This window comes from Epinephelus moara, chromosome 14 (assembly GCF_006386435.1).
Source record: "Epinephelus moara isolate mb chromosome 14, YSFRI_EMoa_1.0, whole genome shotgun sequence".
Lineage (NCBI taxonomy): Eukaryota > Metazoa > Chordata > Actinopteri > Perciformes > Serranidae > Epinephelus > Epinephelus moara.
The window spans coordinates 14,630,948-14,656,009 of record NC_065519.1 but is presented as its reverse complement, the minus strand read 5'-3'; the positions used below and the strand labels follow the sequence as shown (position 1 = coordinate 14,656,009).

The 25,062-nt window shown below is 41.4% G+C and overlaps 1 protein-coding gene and 1 long non-coding RNA gene across 2 annotated transcripts in view; one reads left to right on the top strand and one right to left on the bottom strand.

The window, feature by feature from the left end:
• Positions 1–10,542, bottom strand: part of LOC126400517 (uncharacterized) — a 22,321-nt gene extending 11,779 nt beyond the window's left edge. Inside the window, exons 1-2 of the long non-coding RNA XR_007570983.1 lie at positions 5,784–10,542; positions 5,113–5,208 (exon numbers count right to left, since the gene is read on the bottom strand). This is a non-coding gene — a long non-coding RNA (uncharacterized LOC126400517). The remainder of the gene's footprint in view (positions 1–5,112; positions 5,209–5,783) is intronic.
• lclat1 (lysocardiolipin acyltransferase 1) lies at positions 5,200–21,442 on the top strand. The gene is made up of 6 exons (XM_050061260.1): positions 5,200–5,549; positions 13,165–13,332; positions 13,777–13,975; positions 15,695–15,841; positions 17,939–18,055; positions 19,071–21,442. The coding sequence occupies exons 2-6, from the start codon at positions 13,165–13,167 to the stop codon at positions 19,595–19,597; spliced, it is 1,158 nt and encodes a 385-aa protein (XP_049917217.1). The 5' UTR covers positions 5,200–5,549; the 3' UTR covers positions 19,598–21,442.
• Positions 21,443–25,062: the final 3,620 nt, after the last annotated feature.

Genomic DNA, 25,062 nt, shown 5'->3' with positions numbered 1-25,062 from the left:
GTTCAGCACCGCGGAGAGCTCCCCACACAACCCCGACCCCAGAGTTAATAACAGGAGGTTATGGTGTTTTACTCTCTTCTCTCTATGGCACTTGTATCTCGACCAGTAGCCTACTTTTGTTGCGTTTGCTGATCCTCTATGGTACACAAATACAGTATAGCCTAGTATAATCACGGACCAATGACAGGGACCCCTACACGTGGCCTACGCCATTGTGAGCATTTATAAAACACAAGTACACAAATCAGCTTCACTATAACTCGCAGCATTCACAGACAAAGCACTTGTCTTTATCTGGACACATTTTCCCCACAAATACAACATGCTAATGTTATTAGCACAAGCCTATGGCATTTTACATTGTAAAAATTAGCCTAACAGCTAGTGGACTTTTCCTCTACTCATATGATGTCAGAGACAACAGCAACATTTAACAAAGGTAACGTAACAAAATTCGGCTCCATTACAACTCACAAGGTTCACTGACAAAACAACTGTCTTATACTAAACATGTTTTCCAAACAAATATAACATGCTAACGTTATTAGCACAAGTTTATACTGGCAAATATAGTGAATAGCGGAGATTTCCTCCTCCTTTATGTGGAGGCTTTATTGTCTTCACAATTTATTGTTTCTTATCTGAGAAATTAAAGTAAATAAAAGCTTTGTTTCCACTGAGGAAAATGGTTTCAGCTTAGACAGGAAGTCTGCAGCGTCGCAACGTGTAGTTACATTTCTGGGGAGGTGCACGTCAGGCTACAGCGTAGGATATGACTATTCCATTTCTGCCAATATATCCCCCTAAATCCCACACACTGGACCTTTAACTAGTCTGCTTTCCAAATGACACTACAACCAGCACTGATAGAGTTAAATGTAAAAAAGGAAAGAAATGCATGAGACATTTGAAAGTCAGAGAGTACACTCATTTTTTTGTAATCTGTCCTTTCCCTGAATATATTTGACATTTGAAAACCCCACAGCGCCATGAGATACACCAATCGAGGAACAGAGGGCCACAAAGTAGTGATTGCTATTCAAAACTAAGCACCACAACATCACAATTAATCAGAGTCAAGCGTACTTAACACCCAGCCAAACTGCTGTCTGTACCTGCACCTCAACAGACCTGCCTTTGAAGACATAATGCAACTGCTGGACTCACAACCGCAGCACATATTTGGACGGATGAGTCTAAGCACCCAGGGACTCATTCTCTATTTAACAGGGTGATGTAAGGCACATCTCCATCTCATCCTCCAGCTTTTAAAGCTTTGATCAATACACGTCTGCTGGCATCCGCTTTGTACTGTAGTTTTGTGTGTTAATGTGCTAAGCCACAGGCTGCTGCTCCTCCATAGGCTGTTGTTGATATAAATAGACAGCTTATGGCCCCGCCACTCTAATCCTTATTGCCTAGAGACCAGGGTGGAAAAAAGGGAGGAAAGAGAGAGGGGACGGGATGTAGACGGAGATAAACACACAGAAATTAAGATGCAAAACTGGCGTTACAGCGCTGTTACAGGTGTGGGGCCGATCCATGCTGTCAGCGTGAGGAGGAAGTGAAGTGAAAGAGAAGAAGTTAAACCATCCATGTCCCCGCTTTGAACTACCACAAAAGCACAAGAGGTCATTAGAGGCAAGAATGTTTAACTACAAGAGTTTTCTTTCCCAATAAAGCCTCGTTAAAGTGCTATCAATAGACTCCATTGAAAATAAACCAAAACACAGTGTACAATGCCCGAAAAAAGCCACTTTGTCTCTCCCACGTGGATTTATGTAAGCGGAATGGCATGTCGAACATGAATTAATGTTACTGCTCTCTACATTTATCTGTTGCCTTTAACTTGGCTTACCTCCCGTGTCGTTTTTATCAGCAAACGCAGCTAAAGTGAACATGTTTTATGTTTTTCATGGATGGAAACGCCTGTGATTCTTACCAGAGGGCTTAGATATTTGGAATTCTCAAAGGGGAATATGATTAGGAGCACCTGATCAAATTGCTTTTGCTAAATTATCTCGGACAAGCGTCATTAATCATGCGGACATGCTTCTCGTTTGAAGGTGAGCTGGCACTAAACTGAAAAAATGAGAGCTTGTTTCAAAGCAAAGTTTTTCCGTTCCCCCTCTGAAGTGATGCGTTGACCCTTGAGAAGTTTATACTGACAAAGCTATACAGTTCACTCAGTCTCTCAGATAGAGTGCATGCCATAGGGAGCAGGTCATGGAAAAGTCTTGAGTTTGACTAAGTGCACTCTCTCTTTTACCCTGTCTGTCAGTCCGTCTCTACCTCACTCACCACACACACACACACACACACTCACAGGAGAGTACATGCTCGGATACGCTCAGACACATTGACCAATCTACGCACACACACATCACTGAATGCTGAGGTAATTTGTAACAGTAGAACACCTCATAACTGTGGGTAAAAGAAACAAATGACACATGCGAGGATTTACACTACTTTAAAAGGCTATGTTGGGGGGGACGTGGTCGAGAAGTATATCATCGATACCATGCGTGAGATCTGAATGAGTTCTGACATATTATTAACACAGGGATTTTGGGGAAGAACACTAACATGAGCAGAGCCTCTCGTGCTCTGTAAAAGAGGATTAGTGAGCACAGAAACAGTCACAGAAATAGACATAACTTTCCAGTGGAAGTTCATTTCAGTGACGTCAAACCTGATTTAAATACATTTCTGCCCCTGCAGAGGTTAAACTTTTAAGAAAAAATGAAGTAGGCTATTAGCTTAAGTCTGTTGAAACAGTGTGAAGCCCACTGGATATTTGCTCTTGAAACACTTCAACCAGAGGGCATGAATGATGAACTCCTTCTCAGTGTAGTGCTGTAGGCTTGTCATGTTCATTGTTAACTTGTATTAATGATTACAAGAATGATATTTTGATTTGTTCATTGGATAAAGGACTTTTTAAAGTTCTCACCCAAACAAAATTTCAACCTTTTATCACACCAGATACTGACTGATTTTTTTTGTTGTATCTGTGTTATGGCTGGAGTCATTACAGCTGCTAGAACCGTACTCAGGGTTTGGAAATTAACAAAGCCCCCAGAAATAAAAAAAAATAGTTAACTATATGACAAAAACTGCCTCTTATGAATCTGTGCTGACTAGGATGACAAAACGTGCTCAATGACCAATCTGGGGGATTTTTGGAATTATTTTGCATTGTCTGGGGGCCTGGAAGTGTGATTTTTTTTTGCTTTGTCTTGCCCTGCCAATTATTTTTTATTTTTTTGTATTTATTCCTTTTTCTATATATATTATTATCACTGTTAATTTTAATATGTTCATTTATTCAAATTTATTTTTATTATATTGATTGTTTTTTGGCAGATTGAGACTGGTGCTGTACCCCCTCTAGTACGGATCTCTATGATCCTGTTTGTATTATTTTTGTGTCTCATTTGACATGTAGAACTGTCATATACCACCCTAACCCTGATTCAAAATTATATATATTAAAAAAATACATTTCTTAGAGTGGCCTTTTATCGTGACCATCCTTAGGCACACCTCTTAATGTCACACCTGTCAGGGGGATTGATTACCTTGGAAAAGGAGAGGCACTCACTAACACAGATTTTAACAAAAACATTTATTGAGCGCATTAAAAATCTAAGATCTTTAAATTAAACTTGAGGTGTTACATTTACATTTTTGTCCATTGTATAACGTCACGTTAAACTAAATCATGACGCTGTGATAGATTAAGTGTATTAATTGATGTTTTTTGAAATTAATAATAATAATATTAATGATACATTTTATGTATAGGTGCCTTTCAAGACACTCAAGGTCACCTTGCAGGCAAAGATTAAGAAAATAACAAAAGACTGCAGGTGGATTTATCTCTAGGTACAATTTTGGGGTAGACCGACATGTTTTTTTTACTCAAGTATTGCCATTTTATGCTGCTTTATTCCTCTACTCCATTTTAATTTGAAGGGGAATATTCTACTTTATACTCCATTTATTTATGTGACAGCTATAGAAGATACTTCACCCTAAAAAATGATTAATGGGGATAGTGGATAACACGTTTTCAGCATAAAAAAGGTAAGTTTGTCACATGTTTTAATCATTTGACAACTTATTTTAAGAAGTTTGAGTGAAATTAATAAGTTAGAATACCTTAAATAAAACAGTTTGACCACCAAATGTCACAGCAACTTTTGGAAAATATTAAGTTGGTTCAACTTAATTAAGCTTTTTGAGGTCAAAAAGGGTGGCAGTAGCTCAGTCCATAAGGATGCTTGTTTGGGTCCCCGTCCGGACCAAAATATGGAGCGTGGACTGGTGGCTGGAAAGGTGCCAGTTCACCTCCTGGGCACTGCCGAGGTGCCCTTGAGCAAGGCACAGAACCCCCCAACCGCTCGGGGCGCCTCACCAAGGGCAGCCCCCTCACTCTGACATCTCTCTACTTTGTGCATGGATAGGTCCTGTTTGTGCATGTGTGTGTCTTTCGGACCTGTGTGTAATTGACAAGCAAGAGTGAAAACATTGAATTTCCCCTCAGGGGGATTAATAAAGTAAATAAACTTAACTTTACTTAAACTTAAAATCATGTTGGTTGTACTAAACTAATTGAGTTTGTCAGATTATAAAAGAAGATGGGCTCAGTAATTCCAGAGTTGGAGCTACTTATAAAGATGCATGCAAATTGTTAACTTAATTTTTCCAAGTTGAACCAGTGGATTCTTTTAAGAGTGTAATATGAGAATATGATTCAACATTACAGACTGAACTAACAAACAATACAAAGTACTTAGCAGCAGCTCCACCAGCTACAACATTGAAATGCTTTTAAGTGCATGACTTTTAATCATAATTGAGTATTTTCACATTGTGTTCTTATTCGGCCTACTTTTACATTGTTAAAGATAAATACTTCCTCCACCACTGAAACTTGCTTTGCAGTGCATGCATGGAGTCTTTTGTTTGTTGTTGTCTTCCTCTTTCCCTTGGCACCTCCACATCCATATCATGAGTGCACGGTTATGGTTTCACTGCTGCCTAAAATATAACACATTCCTCCACTATACTCGCTATCAACATGTCAAATCTGATTGCATTCACCATGGCAAATGTTGCTCCACAAGATGTGTCTGCGGTTCACCGTCACCTCCTCGCTGGATGGAGTTTGCACAAACAGCACCCCCTGTCGGCGTCCGGCTGCAAGAACAGGTGAGAGGTAACAAGTTGAGAGGTCGTGTTAGCAAAGCGATAAGGCGGCTACACTTTGGCTGCAGTCATAGTAAGTACAGGCAGTTGGAGAAAGCGAAGTTGTTGTGTGATATTATCTCGCGGAAAGCAAACTGGCTGCGAAACAGTTACAACGGGCGTCAGCGTTGAGGACTAGCAATTAGCGCAGCCGTTGAAAAGATTAGCTAACGTTAGCAAGCTGCTAGCTGGCTTGCTAAGTTGCTATGTCGCAACCAAGTGCTTGGACTTACCGGAGCTAACAGAACTAGCTCGCCTGGCTAAACTTTGATTCTGCAGGATAAAAACTAAAGGTGGGTATGTTGTTATCAGACAGTGTGCAGTATTTATTCGACACTCGTTAGTGCATTAGCCGGCGCTGTTAAAATAAGCAGGTAACGTCGGCTAACACGAGCTAGCTTCTGTTAAATGTGAGGATTTGCATGCTAAGTTAGCATTAACCTAACCTGCATGACAGCAGGTGTTCTTCTCATTTTATCGATTATACTTTAACGTTATAGTGTAACGTCATGGACAGTGTAACTTACGGTGGAGAGCCACCAATTGAGTGTCCTTATTTAATGGTGGCGTTAAGTTAACGTCGGTTATTAGATAATGTGTGCCCACCAAAGAGCACAAAGTGTCCTAACGGAAACTGTCATAACAGTAGCTACCCCATCACCCAGTCCATTATGTCTCCACATCATCTCACCTTTGTTTGTCTATAAGGTCGCCCTTATTTGCATTTAAGGCTGGGTAATTATTCACGAAGCTACACGCTAACCAAAGGGATGATTATTGACAGACAAAGCATGGTACATGTCGTTTGTGTAACCATTCAGCTTCAAGTTAAACGTTGTCTAACCCGTGTTGTCTCTCTGGTTAAAGTCCTGTTGCACTGGCTGTTTTCTTTGCCCCACCCTGGGATCATGGAAAATGTGTGCATGCAAGATAATTAGCAAGTTACTGGTCTTGATTAGATTGCATAAACGAGGCGTGGTTTAGTCCATGCATTCAAATGCGGGTGGATTTAATATCAGAAAATACCCTGTGTTATTACATCAATTATTATGATAGATTGGAAAGGTTCATGAAGCAGCCACTGACATGCACCTTGCTCCCGAGCTCATTACTCATTCACTGAGCCCTAAACCCCAGCCAGGTCAAGCACACATACTCAGACGCTCAAAAATAGATCTCAGGTAATTAAAATTTCTTCCTTATGTAATGGAAAGTCTTATTTACTTATTTACACTGAGATAATTGCCAGATTTGTTGGTGGCAGAAGCTTTATTGCATTTGCTTCTCCACCTGTGTGCAGTTTATATGCATGCACAGCACATACTGTGCATTCCAGTACCCATGCTACAATACTATATAGTATGCCAGAAATAAATTTAGTATATGTCAAATGCAGTATGCCAAAAATACCAGGATGTTCTACTACATCCTGTCCAATTTCGCAGTACGCAACCCTGCATGCTTCTCTGGCTATTCTGACCCACAATCCTCTGAACAGCGGACGATAAGTCACATCAACTGAGCTGCAAACAGGTGTCGCAATGACAGATGACATGCATTCAAGTAACTTAACTAAGTTACTCATAAATCTTACAAACAACAAAAGGACATAACTATAAAAATTTCAATGAAAGAGAAATGCAGATGTAATTTCACGGGCGCAAATCTACAGTCTGTGCAGTTATAACTTTAAAGTTAAACTACATGCATTGCAAAGTAACAACAGCAAATGTCTCTGGCAAATTTGGTTAGTAGCATTTGTTTTTATGTCCAAGGTAATGCATATAAAAGCAAGAGGGTCAAAGTTAAGGGCGTAATGTTATGAGAAAGTAGTATGTCCTGATGGTGTTCATACTGCATGCAACAGCACATACTTTTTAAGGACAGCTGCAGTACTTACTAAAAGTCAAAAGCAAAAGTATGCGATTCAGAACGCACTCACACTGACCTGCCCGTAGGGCTGCTTGAAAGTGGTTGGACATTGACAGGGAGAACTTACTCAAAAAAAAAAAAAAAAAAAAAAAAGATTTTCCACTAGGGCTGCAACCAGCCTAACAATCATTTTCATTGCCGTTTAATCCATCAGTTATTTTCTTGATCTATTGATTAGCTGTTTGGTCTATAAAATGACATAAAATGGCAACATGTTGATCCCAAAGCCCAAAACAACGTCCTCAAATGCCTTGTTTTGTCCACAACCAAAAGATCTTCAGTTTACTGTATTTGGTAGTAAAGAAACCGAAAGTTTTGACACTTAAGAATCAGAGAAATTTTCCTTTTTAAAAAAAAATTATTTAAAGGTATTGATGGATTACCAAATTAGTTCGCGATAAATTGAATAGTTGACAACAGGGTTGGAAATTAACTTTTTTGTTCATCTATCACCGTGGCTGGTGGATTCCAAAATCTACCAGCCATTCAATAGACTATCATTGATTTTTTTGGCTGGTAAATGAAGCAAATCTAGCAGCCACTCATGTTTTACCAGCATTTCATTGGTGGCTGGTGGCTGTTGCTAATTTCCAACCCTGGTTGACAACTAATTGCTTAATCACTGCCGCTCTTTTTTCCACTATGTCCAATTCGACCCAAGTATCCACAGAGATTGTTAAGCTTTTCCAGCTCATTATGACCTCCAGTTGTCCGGCTGAAAAACGATGTGTCCCCTAAGTGTTAGTGTGTTTCATTCCTCCTCCCAATAGTGCTTCCTTTTCCACTCACACAGTGAAAGAACCTGGTTTCTCTTGGCATGAATGATGATTGCTGATTGAGACATTATGGGGTTGTTAAGCCATGTTTGATATTGACCAGTTGTTTTCTTGATGCGTTTGACACGTTTGTTAAAAGGTAATGTTGGATTTCTGTTAAACTTTGTAACTGGTCAGAGAAAACCAAACCCTACATCTGAGTTTTCAATGTTTTGGGGTCTTGTGTCTCTTAAGAACCTTCTACTGTGGTTGTTAAATAGAGCTGCACTTAAATCTATTTGCAATTAATTTTACGGCATTATCTATTTCATTCTTCCCCTCTCTGTCTTTTCCTCTCTGTCTGTCTCTTAACACACACACACCACTTAAGCTTATTGTTTAGCCTAGACATGCTTGACCTCTTAACTCTGCTCCTCTCTGCTGGGATGTCTGGTCTTGGCTTAAAGTAAGGAATGCAAAATGACTGCCAGAGAATTCAGACTTGGACTATGAAGAGTATGCTTTGTATTGCCTGTGGCGGTGTGTTTGGGGAAGTGCTTTCGGGATCATAGCTACGGTATCATGGTTAAATAAATGTTAAACCGACCCAAATGGACGGCACTAAATCAAACCACAAGTGGTGCTCGCTTTGGAGTATGAAAACAAAAGTGTTTCCGTGGATGCCTTACATAAATAGTGCCATGTCCCAGGTGTTCACGCCAGGCGGAAGAAAAACATGTTTATTTAACACTTTAATGTCCATAATTCCATTCACTTATCACATCGCCGGCTCCAGGTGTGTCAGGCCTTTTTGCCATATGTATGAATAGAGCTCATCTGCTTGTTCCAGGAGCCACCCAGGGGTGTGTTTTTTTTTCTGTGTGCAGGGACACCACCTAATTGTGCTGAGCAAGCGTTGTTGTCTCACCTCTCTTGTGCCTCACATTTTCCGTTGTTAAAACCAGCAACCCTTAAACCCTTATTGCCAGCATAATCATGCATGCGAACACACTTGCATCTTTTAAATGCACCTTCAGCCACGTTGGTTGCTGCCGTGAGACTTGCTGCGTCATGGTGCCGCAGAGGGTGTCAACGAGGGCAAGATGATGGGAGTGTTGGGGGAAGGTAGTCTGAACTAAAGGCTTGTGCAATCATAACAGTAATTGAGGTGGAAAGTGTGAGCCGCAGTTCATATAAGCGAAGAAAACACCTGCTGGATGAAATGGCTCCCCTTTAGCATCAGCTTAGACTCTCTGCGTCAGCAAGGCCAGGGTCTAATCAAATCAAGACTCAGTGTATTTCCCCTTTTGACCTCAACCTCAGAGGACTTGCTGGTAATTGCCTTTCTCTAGTGCTAAATTTAAGATTAGTTAATCTTATTGTGTGTTTAGGTTAAGGTTTTCTGAGCATGCATGCAGTGTGTCAGCAGTGTGCTGCTTCTTATTTATATAGTCACTCAGACCACAAGATGCAACTTACAATGAATAGACACTTTCACTATCGAATCAAGTTTATTAACATAGCCCTTCATCACAAGTGTACCAGCAAGTAGCACGTGCAGCACATCAAAACATTTGACATTTAATTGACTTTCTTAAGGCAAATTTAGACCTTTTTTAAAGCAGCCATTTTGAGTTGTCATAGTAGAAAAAGCACAGGTGTTAATAGTTGCACTAACGATGGCTCGAACGATGTTGTATTCAAGTGTTCAGTGAGAGTGACAGTGAGCCAGCGTGCACAGTCCCAGCTCCCTGTAATCAAAGCAGCTAAATGGAATTATCAGTCATTAATTGATTACTTTCACTTGCGCTTCTCCTGTTGTGACTTCTTGTACTGATCTTACTTATATTGTTACTCTATTAGGCACTGAAGCACTTAACTCATTCATTCATCCATTTCATTTCCATAACCGCTTATCCTGTCAGGGTTCGCGCGTGTGCTCGAGCCTATCCCAGCTGACACTGGGCGAGAGGCAGGGTACACCCTGGACAGGTCACCAGACTATCACAGGGCTGACACATAGAGACAGACAACCATTCACACTCACATTCACACCTACGGACAATTTAGAGTCACCAGTTAACCTGCATGTCTTTGGACTGTGGGAGGAAGCTGGAGTACTTGGAGAAAACCCACGCTGACATGGGGAGAACATGCAAACTCCGCACAACTCTGTTCGAAAGAGGAACCCTCTTGCTAACCACTACACCACCACACTGCCCCTTAAACTCTTTATATCTTGTATATTTTGAATTTTTTGACTGATATTTAATACTGTACTGTTTTAAACTGCGCCCAGTGTATGACCCTGACCTGGGGAACTCATCTGGTTGTTACTGGTTTGTGAATGTTAATTGTTGTTACTGTAGTTTGTGTCACTGTACGTGAGGCATTCTGTGGCACAAGAATTTCCTTAGTGATAAATAAGTCTATTGAATTTAATTGAAAAGTCAAAAAATGTCTTTGCTTAGTAGCTATTTGGATGTTTTTTAAAGGCCCTATGCACCAACATATGTAATCAAAATCACTCTGATAACTTAGACCTCTTCTCAGATTTGGTGGTGCCATACTAGGACAAATTACATAACACCAAAGTCCATTTATGAATAAGATATAACAAAACAGGTGTAGCAAAATGAACAGAAGAGAGATAGAGATTCTAGTAAAGCACACCGTCCTGAGACGAGGTCTAATCAGGCAAAATAAGTGAAAACACCTGTGTGTATGTACCGTATAGGGACATGTTCCACAAGTGTAACATAACCACTGGAAGCTGAAGTGGTCACCATTGATGTCACTGAAATGACGAGGCATGTGCAGACTTATCTGATATGTCATGGCCAATTGAAGGTCCTATTACTTGGTTTTAAGTTTCACAAGGATTACAGGCGCAGATCACTTCCCTCAGGAACCTAATGACCATGTGGTATTTCCGCTAAGGTGCAGCTACTGTTACGAACATGCTTAACAGTGCTGCTTGTACAGTAAATGGTTTCCATTTATCTGGGGCGTACATGTGTTTCTATTTCAAACCAGTCGCTACATCAGCTGTTTTCAAAACTGCACAGTAATGCTTACAACTGCGACTGATAATTAGTGAACAGGCTTGATAAATCAAAAGGGTAATTATCAAACTAAGAAAGTAATCAAATCTTTAATGGCTTTATCAAAGCATGATACAATTTAAGCTTATCAGTTCAATTGCAGCCTCAATAGTGTGTTATCATGTAATTTTTTCCATTAGTTCCACTCCTCATATCGGGCTCGATGGCACAATGATTACAGTCATAGCTTCAGGTGCTGGTGTGCTCTCTCCTGCCACAGAAGTAGATCATTTTTATGTTATTGTGGAGACAGGAGTCCTTTGTGAAGTGTTACCACAAGCACTTTTTTAAAATTTAAATGACAGCTAGTTGGATTAAAAAATTCAATTGCAGCTGAGAGTATGACCTTCTCTATACTTAGCTTTTGATGGTGGGTGGTTAGAGACCGTCAACATACTTTCTGGGTTGCTTCAGGAAGGAATGATCAATATGGATAAAATCTTCTGTTCTAGTATGTGTAATTTTATTTTCTGTTATTTCAACAGATTTTCTGGGAATTTGCAAAAACTATTTATGCAGGGCTCGACAGTAGTAGTTGCAACTTGCTAGGCTGCCACTGGCAACTTATTCTTTTTAATAGAGGTATGAATCACCAGAGGATCTACCATATGATATTGTCACAATACTTAAGTCACGATACAATATTATTGCGATTTTAAATATGTTGCGATATGCTTAGTTATGCGATAAAATACATTGTAATATATTGTGATTTATTTCCTTTTTTCAGCTGGAAATTAAGTCCCCAAAGAAAAAACTTTGTCAACATCTGTTTTATCTTATAAGAAAACATTTTAATTCTGTTCATCACTTCCGCCATTTTTTTTTCCAGTTGCAAAATTTATATAATAAACTGAAAAAACAATTGATTATTATTGTAGTAGGCTGCCTAAAGTTTAATTTGTATTTCTCATATAAAAATATCGACACGGCACTCTGTGACAATGTGATATCGCCATGCAAAAATACCACAATATTATGTAGTATTGATTTTTTTCACATATAGAATAGAGGCAACAAACAGCAAAACACCTAAAAATAAATAAATTGTGAGTATTTGTTGCATTAGTAATTATTAAATATTGCTCTTACAGTCAGAACTGGAATCAGACAGCGTTGCACATGCGTTGCGTGCGCACAGGCATCAGTTTTAGAGACAATAGCGAAGCAAATTAAGTTGCGCTTAAAATTCAAGCTCATATGAAACACAAACTATAAGAAGAATTTTGTTTTGTTACTGTTATAAAGCTTGAAACTTTATTTTATGTCTAATTTTTATAATTAAGCTGATGTATAACTGCGTAGTGTCTTACACAGAATATAAGGTGACTAAAAATGGCAACCATATTTTCAGTTTCGGCAGCCGAAAGCTGATGCCTGGTTGGTGGCCTGCCAGCCATGTTTAAAAGTTAATGTTGAGCCCTGTTATGAAGAAGATACCGTGTTTTGTCCTGCTTTTTAATCTTCAATATTGGTTGCATTAGCCAAATACACCCACAGATCTTGAAGGAACAGCTAATAGAGTGTGGCAAAATAGCACAGTGCAGTACAATACAATGGTATGGCAACATGTAATACATATTGTCTCATGGTATTGCCTACACTAGCTGGTTATAGCATGTTATATGAACTTAATTGTGCAAATGGTAATGCAGCCACTGTTAAATTTTGGTTGTTACCAAGATTTGAAAGCTTCAGTGAACATAGGCGGGATATTTTACCACCAGTTCTTTATGTTGCTCAAACTTTATGCCCCTGTACAGACTGAATTGTTTTTGAAGCCACAGCCACATTTGATTTAGTGACCATGCACCTACAATTTGTTAGCGACAGTCAGAAAGGTTCCCCTATTTACATTCCACACTAGGAATGTCTGCCCTGGATTTTCCACTGTTTGTGGGAAAATATGTCCGAAGAACAACAGAACAGCACTCTATGCTATTGATGAGACTGTCGATAATCTCATTTGTTTCATGTTACAGAGTCGCTTCTCTTGAGATATTTTCCAGAGTGGAATAAATTCCATAAATGTCATCATTTTTAATCTTAGTACAGCAACATCAGCTCACACTTTGATTTATATTCAGGTTAATCTTGTCTCCTTCATCTCTCCGCAGATGGCTGTGTCGGTGCGGGGCCTGTACTTCGTGGTGACCCTGTTTTTGGGTAGCTTCTTTGGAAGTATCTATATGCTGGGTCCAGTTTTGCCGCTCATGATGCTGTCCCCTGCTTGGTACCGCTGGATCACCGATCGCATCGTCGCTACCTGGCTCACCCTGCCTGTGGTGTGTACACCAGCTTAGCCTTAACTTAGCCTACTTCTGTACGTGCCAGATGGTCTTACGTTACCTGTGTTTGACACAGGCACGATAGCCTGCGTCATCTCAGCCTTATTTATGCCTCCTCTGTGTAATCAGATTTTATTTTTTATCAGGAGTGAACTTCATTTATTTAAATTGCTCTTGAGAACAATTATGCAAATCTTGTTTACTGTGACCGCATGAATTGAGAGCATTATTTATTTATTTTCCTCTCACGCTTCTCTCTCTTTAAAATTTATCTCACCACCTTTCCTCTTCCCAGCCCCTCCTCTCTCTCTCTACATCCTTTTTCAATGATCATCCTAATCTCCCTTTGATCATCCACCTCTCTATCTTGCTGTCTCTCACTCCCCTTTCCTTTCTTTCCTCTTCATCCTCTCTCCGTCCCCGTGTGTCTCCCCTCTGCAGTCGTTACTGGAGCTGGTATTTGGGGTGAAGGTGGTGATAACAGGTGATGGCTTCATTCCGGGGGAGCGAAGTGTGATCATCATGAACCACCGTACCCGTCTGGACTGGATGTTCCTTTGGTGCTGTCTGCTCAGGTACAGCTACCTGCGTCTGGAGAAGATCTGCCTCAAGGCTGCCCTGAAGGCTGTGCCTGGCTTTGGTGGGTATGCAGCGGGTGCTCACCTCTTTGGTGTACACACAGACACACACTTGCACACCTTTGCATACCATAATCTGTGCTTCGCACAGCACTTCTGCAGAAACATCATTACATCATTGCAATGCAGTTTACTTTTAGAGGAGGAGAGACAGCTGAATCTAAATATAAAAGAGGAACAGCACAATGCAAATTCAGAGCAGTAGAATGCCATGAAAATGATCCGTAAGGGCACATGCTGTTTCTGTTACCGCTTGGAAAACAAAGTCAGGTGCTGGGTGCTACTTTTGTGCCTACTCTGTGCCAACTTTAAAGAAATGGGAGGTAGGTTGGGGTTGACATTGCTAAGGGACCATAACCTGCACTGTATCATAGCCTACTTATTAAAAATCCCGAGTTCGGAGCCGATCTTCCTCTAAGTGTTGTTTTTTAAGTGTGTATCAGGCCTAAAATATTGTCTGCCCCTCACTAAAATGATTACCGTCTCTATTTATTTATCCATTTACCATGGACTGATATTTACACTACCTGCTGTGATGGTTGTTCCTCGTCACTTGACATACGGTGCTGCATCCCAGAAATTTAATGTAGTTTATCTCAGGAAGCAGCGGTCGCTCCCTAAAAAAGAAACATAGGCGCTTGGGAATGCTTGGACGGCACTTGGGACGTCTACATTGTCGTCAAAGGATTGTAGAGCACAAAAACGTGGCATGTGTACTCGCCCTTATTTAGCCTGCCATTACGATATAAATGGGGTTGACAAAACATTAGAAACGCCTGTCAGTATAACACAATACAGTTCAACAGCACCACAAGCCGCAGCATCTGAATTAACCATACAGTGTGTAGGTTTTAGCTAAGTGTGGTTTATGAACTGGTAACTGAGTCATCATGAAATTGAATACATTTCCCAGCTTTAATCCTGTGTCCCAGTGTTACTTTATCTCTCGTGACATGCAAAACATACGTCAAAAGATCAATACAGTGTTGGAGTATTTTTACATAAAAATCCCCATCCTTTCGCTTTCTGTAAAACCAGATGCCAGAAACCAGAAAAAGGGTTTAAAAATGCTGATGACTCATCCTGCGCTCAGGAGCAGTTACAACACTTCACCCAATCAAACGAGACTAGCTAGCCACAGCAGTCATATTGCAACTGCACTTCACTGTTTGTGGGTTGAAGTAGTTAACAGGGCAAGATGGCGAGAGATAGGAAGAGACGTGTGTTTGGAAATCAGTAGGCAAAACCTTTTGTTTTCCAAAACAATGCGGTGGAGGTCGAATTCAGTCATCTCTCCCTTGTCGTCCTCCTGATCTAACAACGAGGGAGGTGTGCGTGGAGCCAACAGTCCTCTCAGCGACAAACTCCGCTGTAGCTCTGCATCATGCTAAACTGAAAGCCACGCCCACTTTTACTTCTTGTAACTGTACACTGCTGAAATATTCCGTTTCACTGGGACAGGAGCTAAAAACACTCTCACTTCCAGTTTCACTGGGACTTTAACATGACCAAAGAAAGTGCATTTTTTTCCTGTTAGAAGATGCTGGTTCGACTGCAATGATATCGTGACATAATATGTTTCAGAGCATAGGTACTCTGATGGAAAAAGCCCAATATCATTTGATTTACTTGGGAAACATAGGCTCTCTCTGCTTTGAAAAGTCAGTTGCACATGAGACGTAATCGATTACACATGTAAAGACGTAGTATGTATTTTCCAGGCTGGGCAATGCAGGTGGCCTGCTTCGTCTTCATCCAGCGTCGTTGGGAAGCGGACAAGAAACACTTGGAGAACATGCTGGACTACTTCTGTGACATCAGAGAGCCCCTGCAGCTGCTCCTGTTCCCAGAGGGCACAGACCTCACCGGTAAGAAAGTAACAATGCAACATTCCTTCCATTCGTCGCGTTCAATTTGCCTGCAATTCAGTTGTCGCTCCCAGAATACAGTACCCACCCACCAACCAGCTCCCAGCTCCCAGTGTACCCCTACACCTGTCTAACACCTTTGCACTGACACTCTTATGCAAACACAATTTCCAAGTGATAAGGCATGGCGAAATCCCCTGACACACACCCCACACAGTCATTTCTGCAGGAATGCTCTGATCTTTAAATCCGAGCAACAGCGACACCAGTGTCTAAAGCCCTTTCAGACCACGGCTAAGCCAATCAAAGTCCCGAGTAGCTTTACTGGGGGAAGCTTAACTTCTCAGTACATATCATGATGTCATGAGGGGGTCCAGTGAAGTTACATCATAATTGGCCGGCAGATTTAGGGCTTTAAGGATCGTTTCACTTTCGGTGTTGTGTTTGCGCCTGTTCATGTGTGTGGCTGAATGCGCACACGTCTGCATTTAAGCCTCTTAAACCTCGAGGCTTAATTTGACGCAAGCAAGGGGACGTATGCCGCATGTTCTGACGTCTTATGCGGAAGTTGTCCTGAGCTTTACTCCTGCCATACATTAAGACCTCCATCAGGTCCAGAGTGCTCTTAAGCCCTTGTAGACATTTCCATAACCCCTTTTGAAGCTTGTAGAGCTCGAGCGAATTGAATGAAAGATTTTATTAGAATGAAAAGTCACAGATTTCCCCCTCTGGATGAGCACAGGCTGATTGACAGAGGACTGTTCATGGTCCTTTTGTCCTACAAATGGGCCTGAAGGAGCTCCTTGTTACATAATATGACTGATGAGTCATGATATAGTTTACATGTCCCTGCAACAAGTTCCTGGGGAATGTTTGGTTAATAAACAATCATCTTTCCTGTGTTTATTTCCCCCTGTGGTTTTTACAAATGGGTCAGCGTTTGTCACTGGTGAATGTGGTCATATCCCGTAACCAACATTAGGATTGTTTAACTGCTATTTTTATAATAGCATACTTTATCTCAGTATCTCTTGTCGACCAATATCTTATTTTTTAATAAAAATACTTTATATGCAGTAAGTAGTTTTTCACAATTATGTACATTTAGTGATTTTTTTCAGAGTGGAAATTACATTGAAAGCTACTAATTAAGCAGCTGTTTAAGTCCTCGTGAAACGGAAGTCGGAGCATATTTAGCTTCTGTACTGTGACGTATTCCCCAGTGAAACAGAATATTTGAGAGCTTTGCAGTTACGAGAAGGATTTAAATCACATCCTTTGCATCTGATCGGATTGCTTGAAAGCAGGTGGGCTTAGTGTTTAATGCAGTATGGAGCTACCGCAGAGTACACTGCTGAGTGGATGGTCAGCTCCACACACACACACACCTCTCTGTTGGATCAGTAGGAGGGTGAGAGAGAGATGAATAAATTAGACCTCCGCCACATTGTTGTGGAAATGAAAAACAAAGGTTTTGCCCACTTATATCCAAACACATCTCTTCCTCTCTCTCTTCATATTACCATATTAGTTAGTACGTATTATGACCTACAAGCAGTGAAGTGTGGTTTTGAAAGGCTGCTGTGGCCAGATTGGATGAACTTTTGTAAATGCTGGATGCAGTGCAAGATGAGTCATCAAACATTTGAAACATATTTCCTGGTTTTACAAAAAGAGAAAAGACAGGGATTTTGATGTAAAATACTGTGATACTAGTTTCTTTCTTACATGTATTGGGCATATAACACGAGATAATTAAAAGTCAGAATGAATCCAAATGGACAACAGATACTGCTGGCTTGTTAAGTTATTAAAATTACTTTAAATTACCTTACATTGGATGTAAATATAATGCATGTAATAATTGTACTGTAATATAAAACTAGAATAACGTGATCAGTCTAATGCAGGTGAAAAATAAACATATATATGACTCTCTCATTACCTGCAAAGGTATGTTTATATACCCGCAGTTTATCACTCCGCAGTCAACACAGTTTCCACATACAACATATGAAACATGATTTACAAGTTAATGCTTTGTAATTTGTTAATTGAAATTGCCAGAGGTTTATAGTTTATCTGTATCTCTTCCAGAAAACACAAGAGCAAAGAGCGATGCGTTTGCTGTCCAGAACAACCTGCCGAAATTCGAGTACGTGCTGCATCCCCGCAGCACTGGATTCACCTTCATTGTGGACAGACTACGAAAAGGTCAGCTGTGATCCACGTCAGCCGTTTGTGAAATCATGAAATGTCTACAATAAGCATGACAATGATCTGCACATAATAACAGTGCTATCGTTAGCTGGCGGTCATACAGCAGCGTTTTTGGTGCTTGGCATTATGTGGTCACACAGATAATAAGTGGGACACACTGCCAAGTCATCATGATGGAAATATTTTATCAGCAAAACCAAGGGGTGATGACATCACGGTGATTATAGTTAATCCACTGACGTTGTTTGTGGGAGAGGGATCATACCTGTGATTCTTCAGAGTCTCAGACCTATGTTTCATCCTAATGCCAGCCATTACAGCACCCCAGAGATTCTCATGTTTCCCTATGAGCTAATTCTGGCACTCCTCCAGAGTTCTTAAATACCACCTCTGGCTCTGCCGTCTCATCCCCCACCTGCCCCGGGTGCTGAGCATGGCACTAACTCTCCAAGCAGGTGTTATGAATCAGTGTGATGTCATCAGACTTAGCTAATTCTCCTTTCCCTCTCCGGGCACCGCTGACTGACATGCTGTGCATGTTGCCTTTGTCCAAGTCCACCGTGCCCCTCTCAGCTCTATTTTTACCATGGTAGAACTGAGCTGTGCAGGAGCAGGCGCTGGCAGGTGTCATCCTGTCCACTTGATATTTCATTCAGCACTATCCGTGTGTTGTAAGGGTACAGCAGATCAGCCACGATGGTATGGAGCTCATGGTAGGTTTGAAGGCAGAGAGGGAGTGAAGCTCTAAGCCCCTGAATAATTAGAGGTACATGTGTAATGGAGTTAAGAGCTGGGATTTTGAAGGGTGCATAAAACAGTTTGAATGTGGAGAAGGGATAAAATTAATTCTCCCCATAGCGTCATGTCTTTACTGTAAGCTAATTTGAGTGTTTGAGTATTTAACACGGCTTTTTTGTACTTTTTCAGTCTAGTTAAATGTCTTGTTTTGATTATTAGATTGTTGTATCAGTAGGTATTATTGCTTTCATCATTTAAACTCTTTTTCTAGGAGACAACCTGGATGCCGTCCATGACATTACAGTTGCATACCCCAAGAACATCCCGCAAACAGAGCGCCACCTCATCCTGGGTCTCTTCCCCCGCGAGATCCACTTCCACGTCCGCCGCTACCCAGTGGCTTCACTGCCATCCCCCTCTGCTGAGCTGGAGTCTTGGTGTCGAGAGCGCTGGGCCGAGAAGGAGAGCCGTCTGCGTGACTTCTACTCAGCCCAGCCCCGCGGCTTTGATAGGGAAGGTGTCGCACGCGTGCCGCCTTGTAAGACGGAGCTGCGAGTGACTCTGATCAAAGCCGCCTCGCTGCTGTACTGGAGCAGCTTCATAGCTCTGTGTTTCACCGGCCTGTGGCTGTGGGCTCCGTTCAGGCTCTACTGCCTGGTCATGATTGGAGTGTTCATGGCCCAGCAGAAGCTGATTGGAGGGCTGGAGCTGCTGGAGCTGTCCTGCCATCGATACTGGAAGTCCATGGCTGCCGGCGGGGATGAGAAGAGTAAAGTGCTGGACAGGAAGATGCAGTGAGGATGGAAGACAGGGTTGACTGGACAATGATATGCTTCTATCAACGCTCAGCAAGGACACTGAGGACTCAGCTGTCTTGGCCTGTTCAGTCCAGAGGGCAAGAGGATCCTTCTGAGGGACCCGATGCTCCATGCCTTAGAAAGGGAGTCATGAGTTCACTTCCTGACGGTATGCATGGCTTCAGTGGAGAGAGCTTACCTTTCTGTTGAAGAATCAAAACAGGAATGTTATTTACATGTATCCGTGTTGGATTCAAGGAATTCACCACACGTAGTGCGTCACTTGCCCTTTTTATGTCTCCTTGTATGAGCTTGCTGTCGGTGCATTTTACCAGTTTATGTTGGTGGTGTTTATTGTAGCTGTTCAGAACCTCAGCGTGGACATGTGTCATGAAACAATGCTGTTAGTATTTGTTACACTGTTGCCATGTCATTGAAACTGGTTTTATTGTATGCTGTGTTGCCCTTGGTTTTATATCAGTGTCATAAACGATGGAGCAGAGCCATAGTACAGACCACCTGTACATATGATGACTTGACTCTAACCAATATTCAAATCAGCACTGTAGTCAGACTGATGGGACTATTTGAATGAATCAGTCTCCATTTGTCGTCTCTAGAGAGGAAATAAAAGGACAATATAATTCCCAGAGAATTACTAAGGAATATACAGGTATATATGTGTACCATTGTTTACCTTTTATCGGGTATATTTACCCTTTTATACCAATGGGGAATGAGCCTTTCCCAGTTAGTCCTTAGAGATAACTTGTGTGATGATGTTGTCATTGTATAGGTCTCGAAACATAAACTATGTTATTCTGCCTGTTTGCTCAAATAACTTTTGCACATAAAAGCCAAAGGTGAGAAAAGCAGATGTGATTTTTAAAAAATTAACCCGCCAGAATGTCTTTGTTAGGAAAGGGTAGCTTCAAACACCGCCGGCCAAGGTTACCCACAGCTACGCTGAGGTAACACTCGTAATCACCAACTCGTCAAGATCAAAAGGTCTGACTCTTATGTCTCTAGACGCAGATGAGCTTTGTGCCCTTTCTGGGAATGAAGGGATGCCTGGTAGAGGCAGGACGTGGGTGGTGCTGGGGTGGAAGAATGTCCTGTTGGGACAACATTACCCCTCGATGTGCAGGGTGGCATAGAGGACCAGACTTGGAGTGGAAAACTGGCCATGAACTCAACCTAATCCAAAAAAGCCCTGTAATGCCCACCTCTGCCTGTGTCCCTCTCTAGAGGACTGGCATTGATGCGCCTGCTAAACTCAATTAGCAAATGACAGCTGAGAAAGCTGCTCCAATTGTGCCAAAAAAGGACAGAAATTGAAACAAGATTGGAGTAGCGCTTCAGCCACACTTTTAGCCATTGACTCTCCTTGCCACTCATTACAAATCATGTTAATTCTGTGCGTCAGGAAACACTTGTCTTGGGACAGCGCTGTAACACTGTGCGATGTGAGATCTAGATGACCACTTCAACCCTGTTTTTTGGGAAAATGTCTGCAGCATCTTTTTTTGTTTATGTGAATCTGCAGCTCCTGTAGTTGAACTGTAAAAGGGGCTGTTCTCCAGTCACTGTGATCTAGCTGGGTTAACAGTTTTATCATCAGCATGTAGTAGTTTACCAGACATGGTACTATATTTGCTCCTCAATCCTGAACCAGCCAAACTATTCATGTATTCACCTGTGCTGTTTTTTTTTGTTGTTGTTGTTGCTCATTTTACAATCACCTGCTGATGCTGGACCTCTTTCAAAGTCACTGTCCTCAGGTAAACAAGAGCCAGTCTCTTACAGGAGGAAATATATATCTAAATAAATATACTCTATCAACTCATTCACGTCTCCAGCTGTTGTTCTTTTAAGCTTCAACATAGGAAGTGTTGAACGTACGTTCCAGGTGACGTTATTACATTTTTCGCAGGAATCATGACAGTGGATTTTGTTTTTCATTCATCACTCCACTCGTGTAGAACATTTCCATTACACTGACATTTTGCCCGTGCATTGTCTCGGCAGCCCTTTAATCTAGAATGTACTGTAACAATCGCCACACTGCAGCGGGTGAGTCAACAAGACCTTGAATGCTCGTGTTACACAACACTGGGGCCACGGTTTGCACACACACACACATTTGAGTCTGCCACAGACAACCAAAAAGGTCAGGAGCTTTGAAGGTGAAGTGCGGTCGCCATAGTAACTAATGTTGACTCCCCTGTCTCCTAGCAACGGGATGTGGAGTGATGTCAATGGAAAGCATGCTATTTTCTCCTGCTGACAGAATGATGTCACTCCTTTTGTGTGTGTGTGTGTGTGTGTGTGTGTGTGTGTGTGCGCAGGGAGAGCGGTGGAAAGATAGAAGTTTATTTCTATATTCTATATCTCAGCTCTCCTGAGGGGAGAGAGAGGGGGTGTGATGCTGACATCCCATGGAATCAAAGACAAAAGGCGAGGATAAACTGAAATAGCTGTCTGGGGACGATGAATCATGGACCAATTAAGGGTGCAATTATGCTCCTGGTGCTTTTTTGGTCCCCCACCCTCCCTCTTTTAAATCATCCTCTGCATCTGAATATAGCGTAACTTCAGATTTGCTGTTTGACAGAGGGTGGAGGGAAAAGATGAATGATGCACACACCACCCTATATTAGATTGGGTGTAGAAGGACTGAATCTCTTAGCAACAAAATAGTTGAATGGGTGGATATCATCCCCTAAACATATATTAGGTAATTTTCTGCCGTCAATAACAAGACGGAGCAATGTCGTCATTGCAGTCAATTTGACCCAGTTTGGATTTCTTCAGTGTTTGATCAGGAAGTTTTTATGGTGAGCCGAAATATCCGCAGAGGTCTCTTCCTCTCTGAAACAATCCGTCCCGGTGATTTAAACAGGTAAAAAGTTTTGAGTTTCGAGTTTCACATTAAAAATCAGTGTTTCTCCAATGCTGTTTGGCACAGCAGATGCTGGAGCTGAGTCGCCACTTATGTTTGCTCAGGTTGTGTCTCTGAAACTTAACATTAAGACATCCACTAACTAAAATCGTTCATCTGGTTGAAACAGGTGCCCAGAATGTATAGGGCCCCCCCGAACCTTCACCTGCAAAAAAGTCACTTAATATGTATTCACCCAAAGGAGATGTAAAATGACCACAAAGGAACTGCAATAAATAAAAAAATAGTCAGTTTCTCCCAGGTAGATTTCTTTACTGTTTGTTCTTCAGGAGGTTTTTTCAGGGAGCCGAACTATCCACAGAGGTCTCTTCCTCTCCAAAACAATCGGACCAGGTGATTTAAACAGGTAAAAAGTTTTGAGTTTTACATTAAAATCAGTGTTTCTTCAATACTGTTTGGCACGGCAGACGCTGGAGCAGAGTTGCCACTGATGTCTACTCAGGTTGTTTCTCATATAGTTTAAAACGACCAAGATCAAGTGTTTCAGAAAATGTGTCTTAAAACTGGATAAAAGGTTCGTACTTGCAGATGACAACCCTGAGGCATGCACTAAGCAAGTATAACACAACTAACGGGCAAATGACACAGGCCATGTTCTTGATTAACACTACAGATTTCTCTTGGTTTAAAACTTTTAAGATTACTCGTCGTGTACAGGCCCAGGGGCTCAAAGTGTAAGGGGGGGCCGCCGGCCTTCACCTGCAAATGGTTTCATAACATGTGCCGACCCGCAAGAGATTCAAAATGACCACAACGAGACACAGACGAACTGCAAAGAGACAAAAATGAACAAAAAAAAAAGCACAAAAGATGCACGACAAAAAAGAGATGCGACAACAACACAAATAAAGGCTTGACATTTGTTGTAGTGACTTTTATTTATTCAATTATTTTTATTGTCAAGACAACCATGGAACATAAACCCACAACACCCAAACCCATCCTGTCCCTCCCTGAGGCTGGCCAGCACAGACAGACAAATGAACACCACTAATTGCACATAATACACATAAATACACAGACCTAAGAAAAAAAAAGGACAATATTACATTTTGATATTATAAGCTCACATAGGCATTAGATCACATTACTCTAAGTATAGACATTATTATGATAGTCCAGGAGTGGTTGCCATACTTTATGGAATTCTATTGTTGTGAACACACACCAATAAGACTATGTCACATCTAGATTTGTGCCATGTCTATCCAATTGCATGCGGACTAATAGGATCAACAAGGCGGTGTAATTATCTTATCTGGCCTGATGGCTTTTTCAATGAAGAGAGCAGATAATCATGAGGTTAGGCTGGGACAAAGTCAAAGACTACTATGAATTATAAAGCAGGACACTGAGCTCTGTGGAGGTGGAGCCTCTGTCTTTTCCTCTAGTCATGTCCTGGCTCTAGATATGGTCATAAAAATACCAGTGTTGTCTGTCTAATAATGATCTAGAAACAAAATAAAGAAGGAGCAACTGCAGTGGATGCAGAAACAGCTGTGTCCAGAACAGTGTGCTGTGTGCAACAACCTTAATTAATATTTGTCTGAGCTAACTTTAGTGCTGCGTGCTCAGTGCAGGGCGCCTCCAGGAGTGACTGCAGAGAAAAGCAGACCTGTTGTTGATTCCACCGCTGTGACACAGACACACTAACAAAGACGCCTTCCAACAGGATTGGCGCTATAAATAACTCTACGGCAGTACTGCAATATTAGTGGGTGGATTAGGAGAGAATCGTCACTGCCTATTTATAAACCTGATGCAGTCAAACCTCCTCATCCTGGGTGATTCATGATGAGCTCTGAATAGGTAAAATGGAATCATACATGTTTGTCATACATGTTTGCTTTTTCTAAACATCTCAGTCAGTGTGTGCCCACATTGGGAGATTTATTTAGCTGCACATAATTCAGCAGGCTTTTCTGCCTCAGAGAGTAATATCACTGACATGCATTTCCAGACTGCAGTGAAGCTCCACTGATCCTGCCAAGCAGACGGACGTCAGAGGCAGGCGAGGGACTCAGCATCATGCATCCAAGGGAAAACATCATCAGAGATCATCCCGTCTCTCAGTATCCTGCTGCCACCTAGAGGCTTAGAGATCCTTTTATGGACATGAACATGGAAATAAAACACTTTCCAAATTTGTCCTGAGCACCAGGTGCCGCATTTGACATCTAAAATACAAAACATGCTGAGAAACAGTGAAAAAAGAGAAGAAAAATATTATTTGAGTCATTATAGTCACATTGATATTCCCTGACTTTAGTGCACTTGCAGACAAAACTTTGTGGTCCAAAAGTGGGTTGCGGGTCCATTCTGAATGAACCGCTAATGCATCAACTTTGTAAAATCACATTTTATCTTACTATATAATGACGAAAACTCTGTCTGTGTGTGTGTCTGTTCCACGTTTTTCTCCTCACTGACTTGGTCAATCCATATGAAATTTGGCACAGTGGTAGAGGGTCATGGGAGGATGCGAATGAAGCAATATTACATCA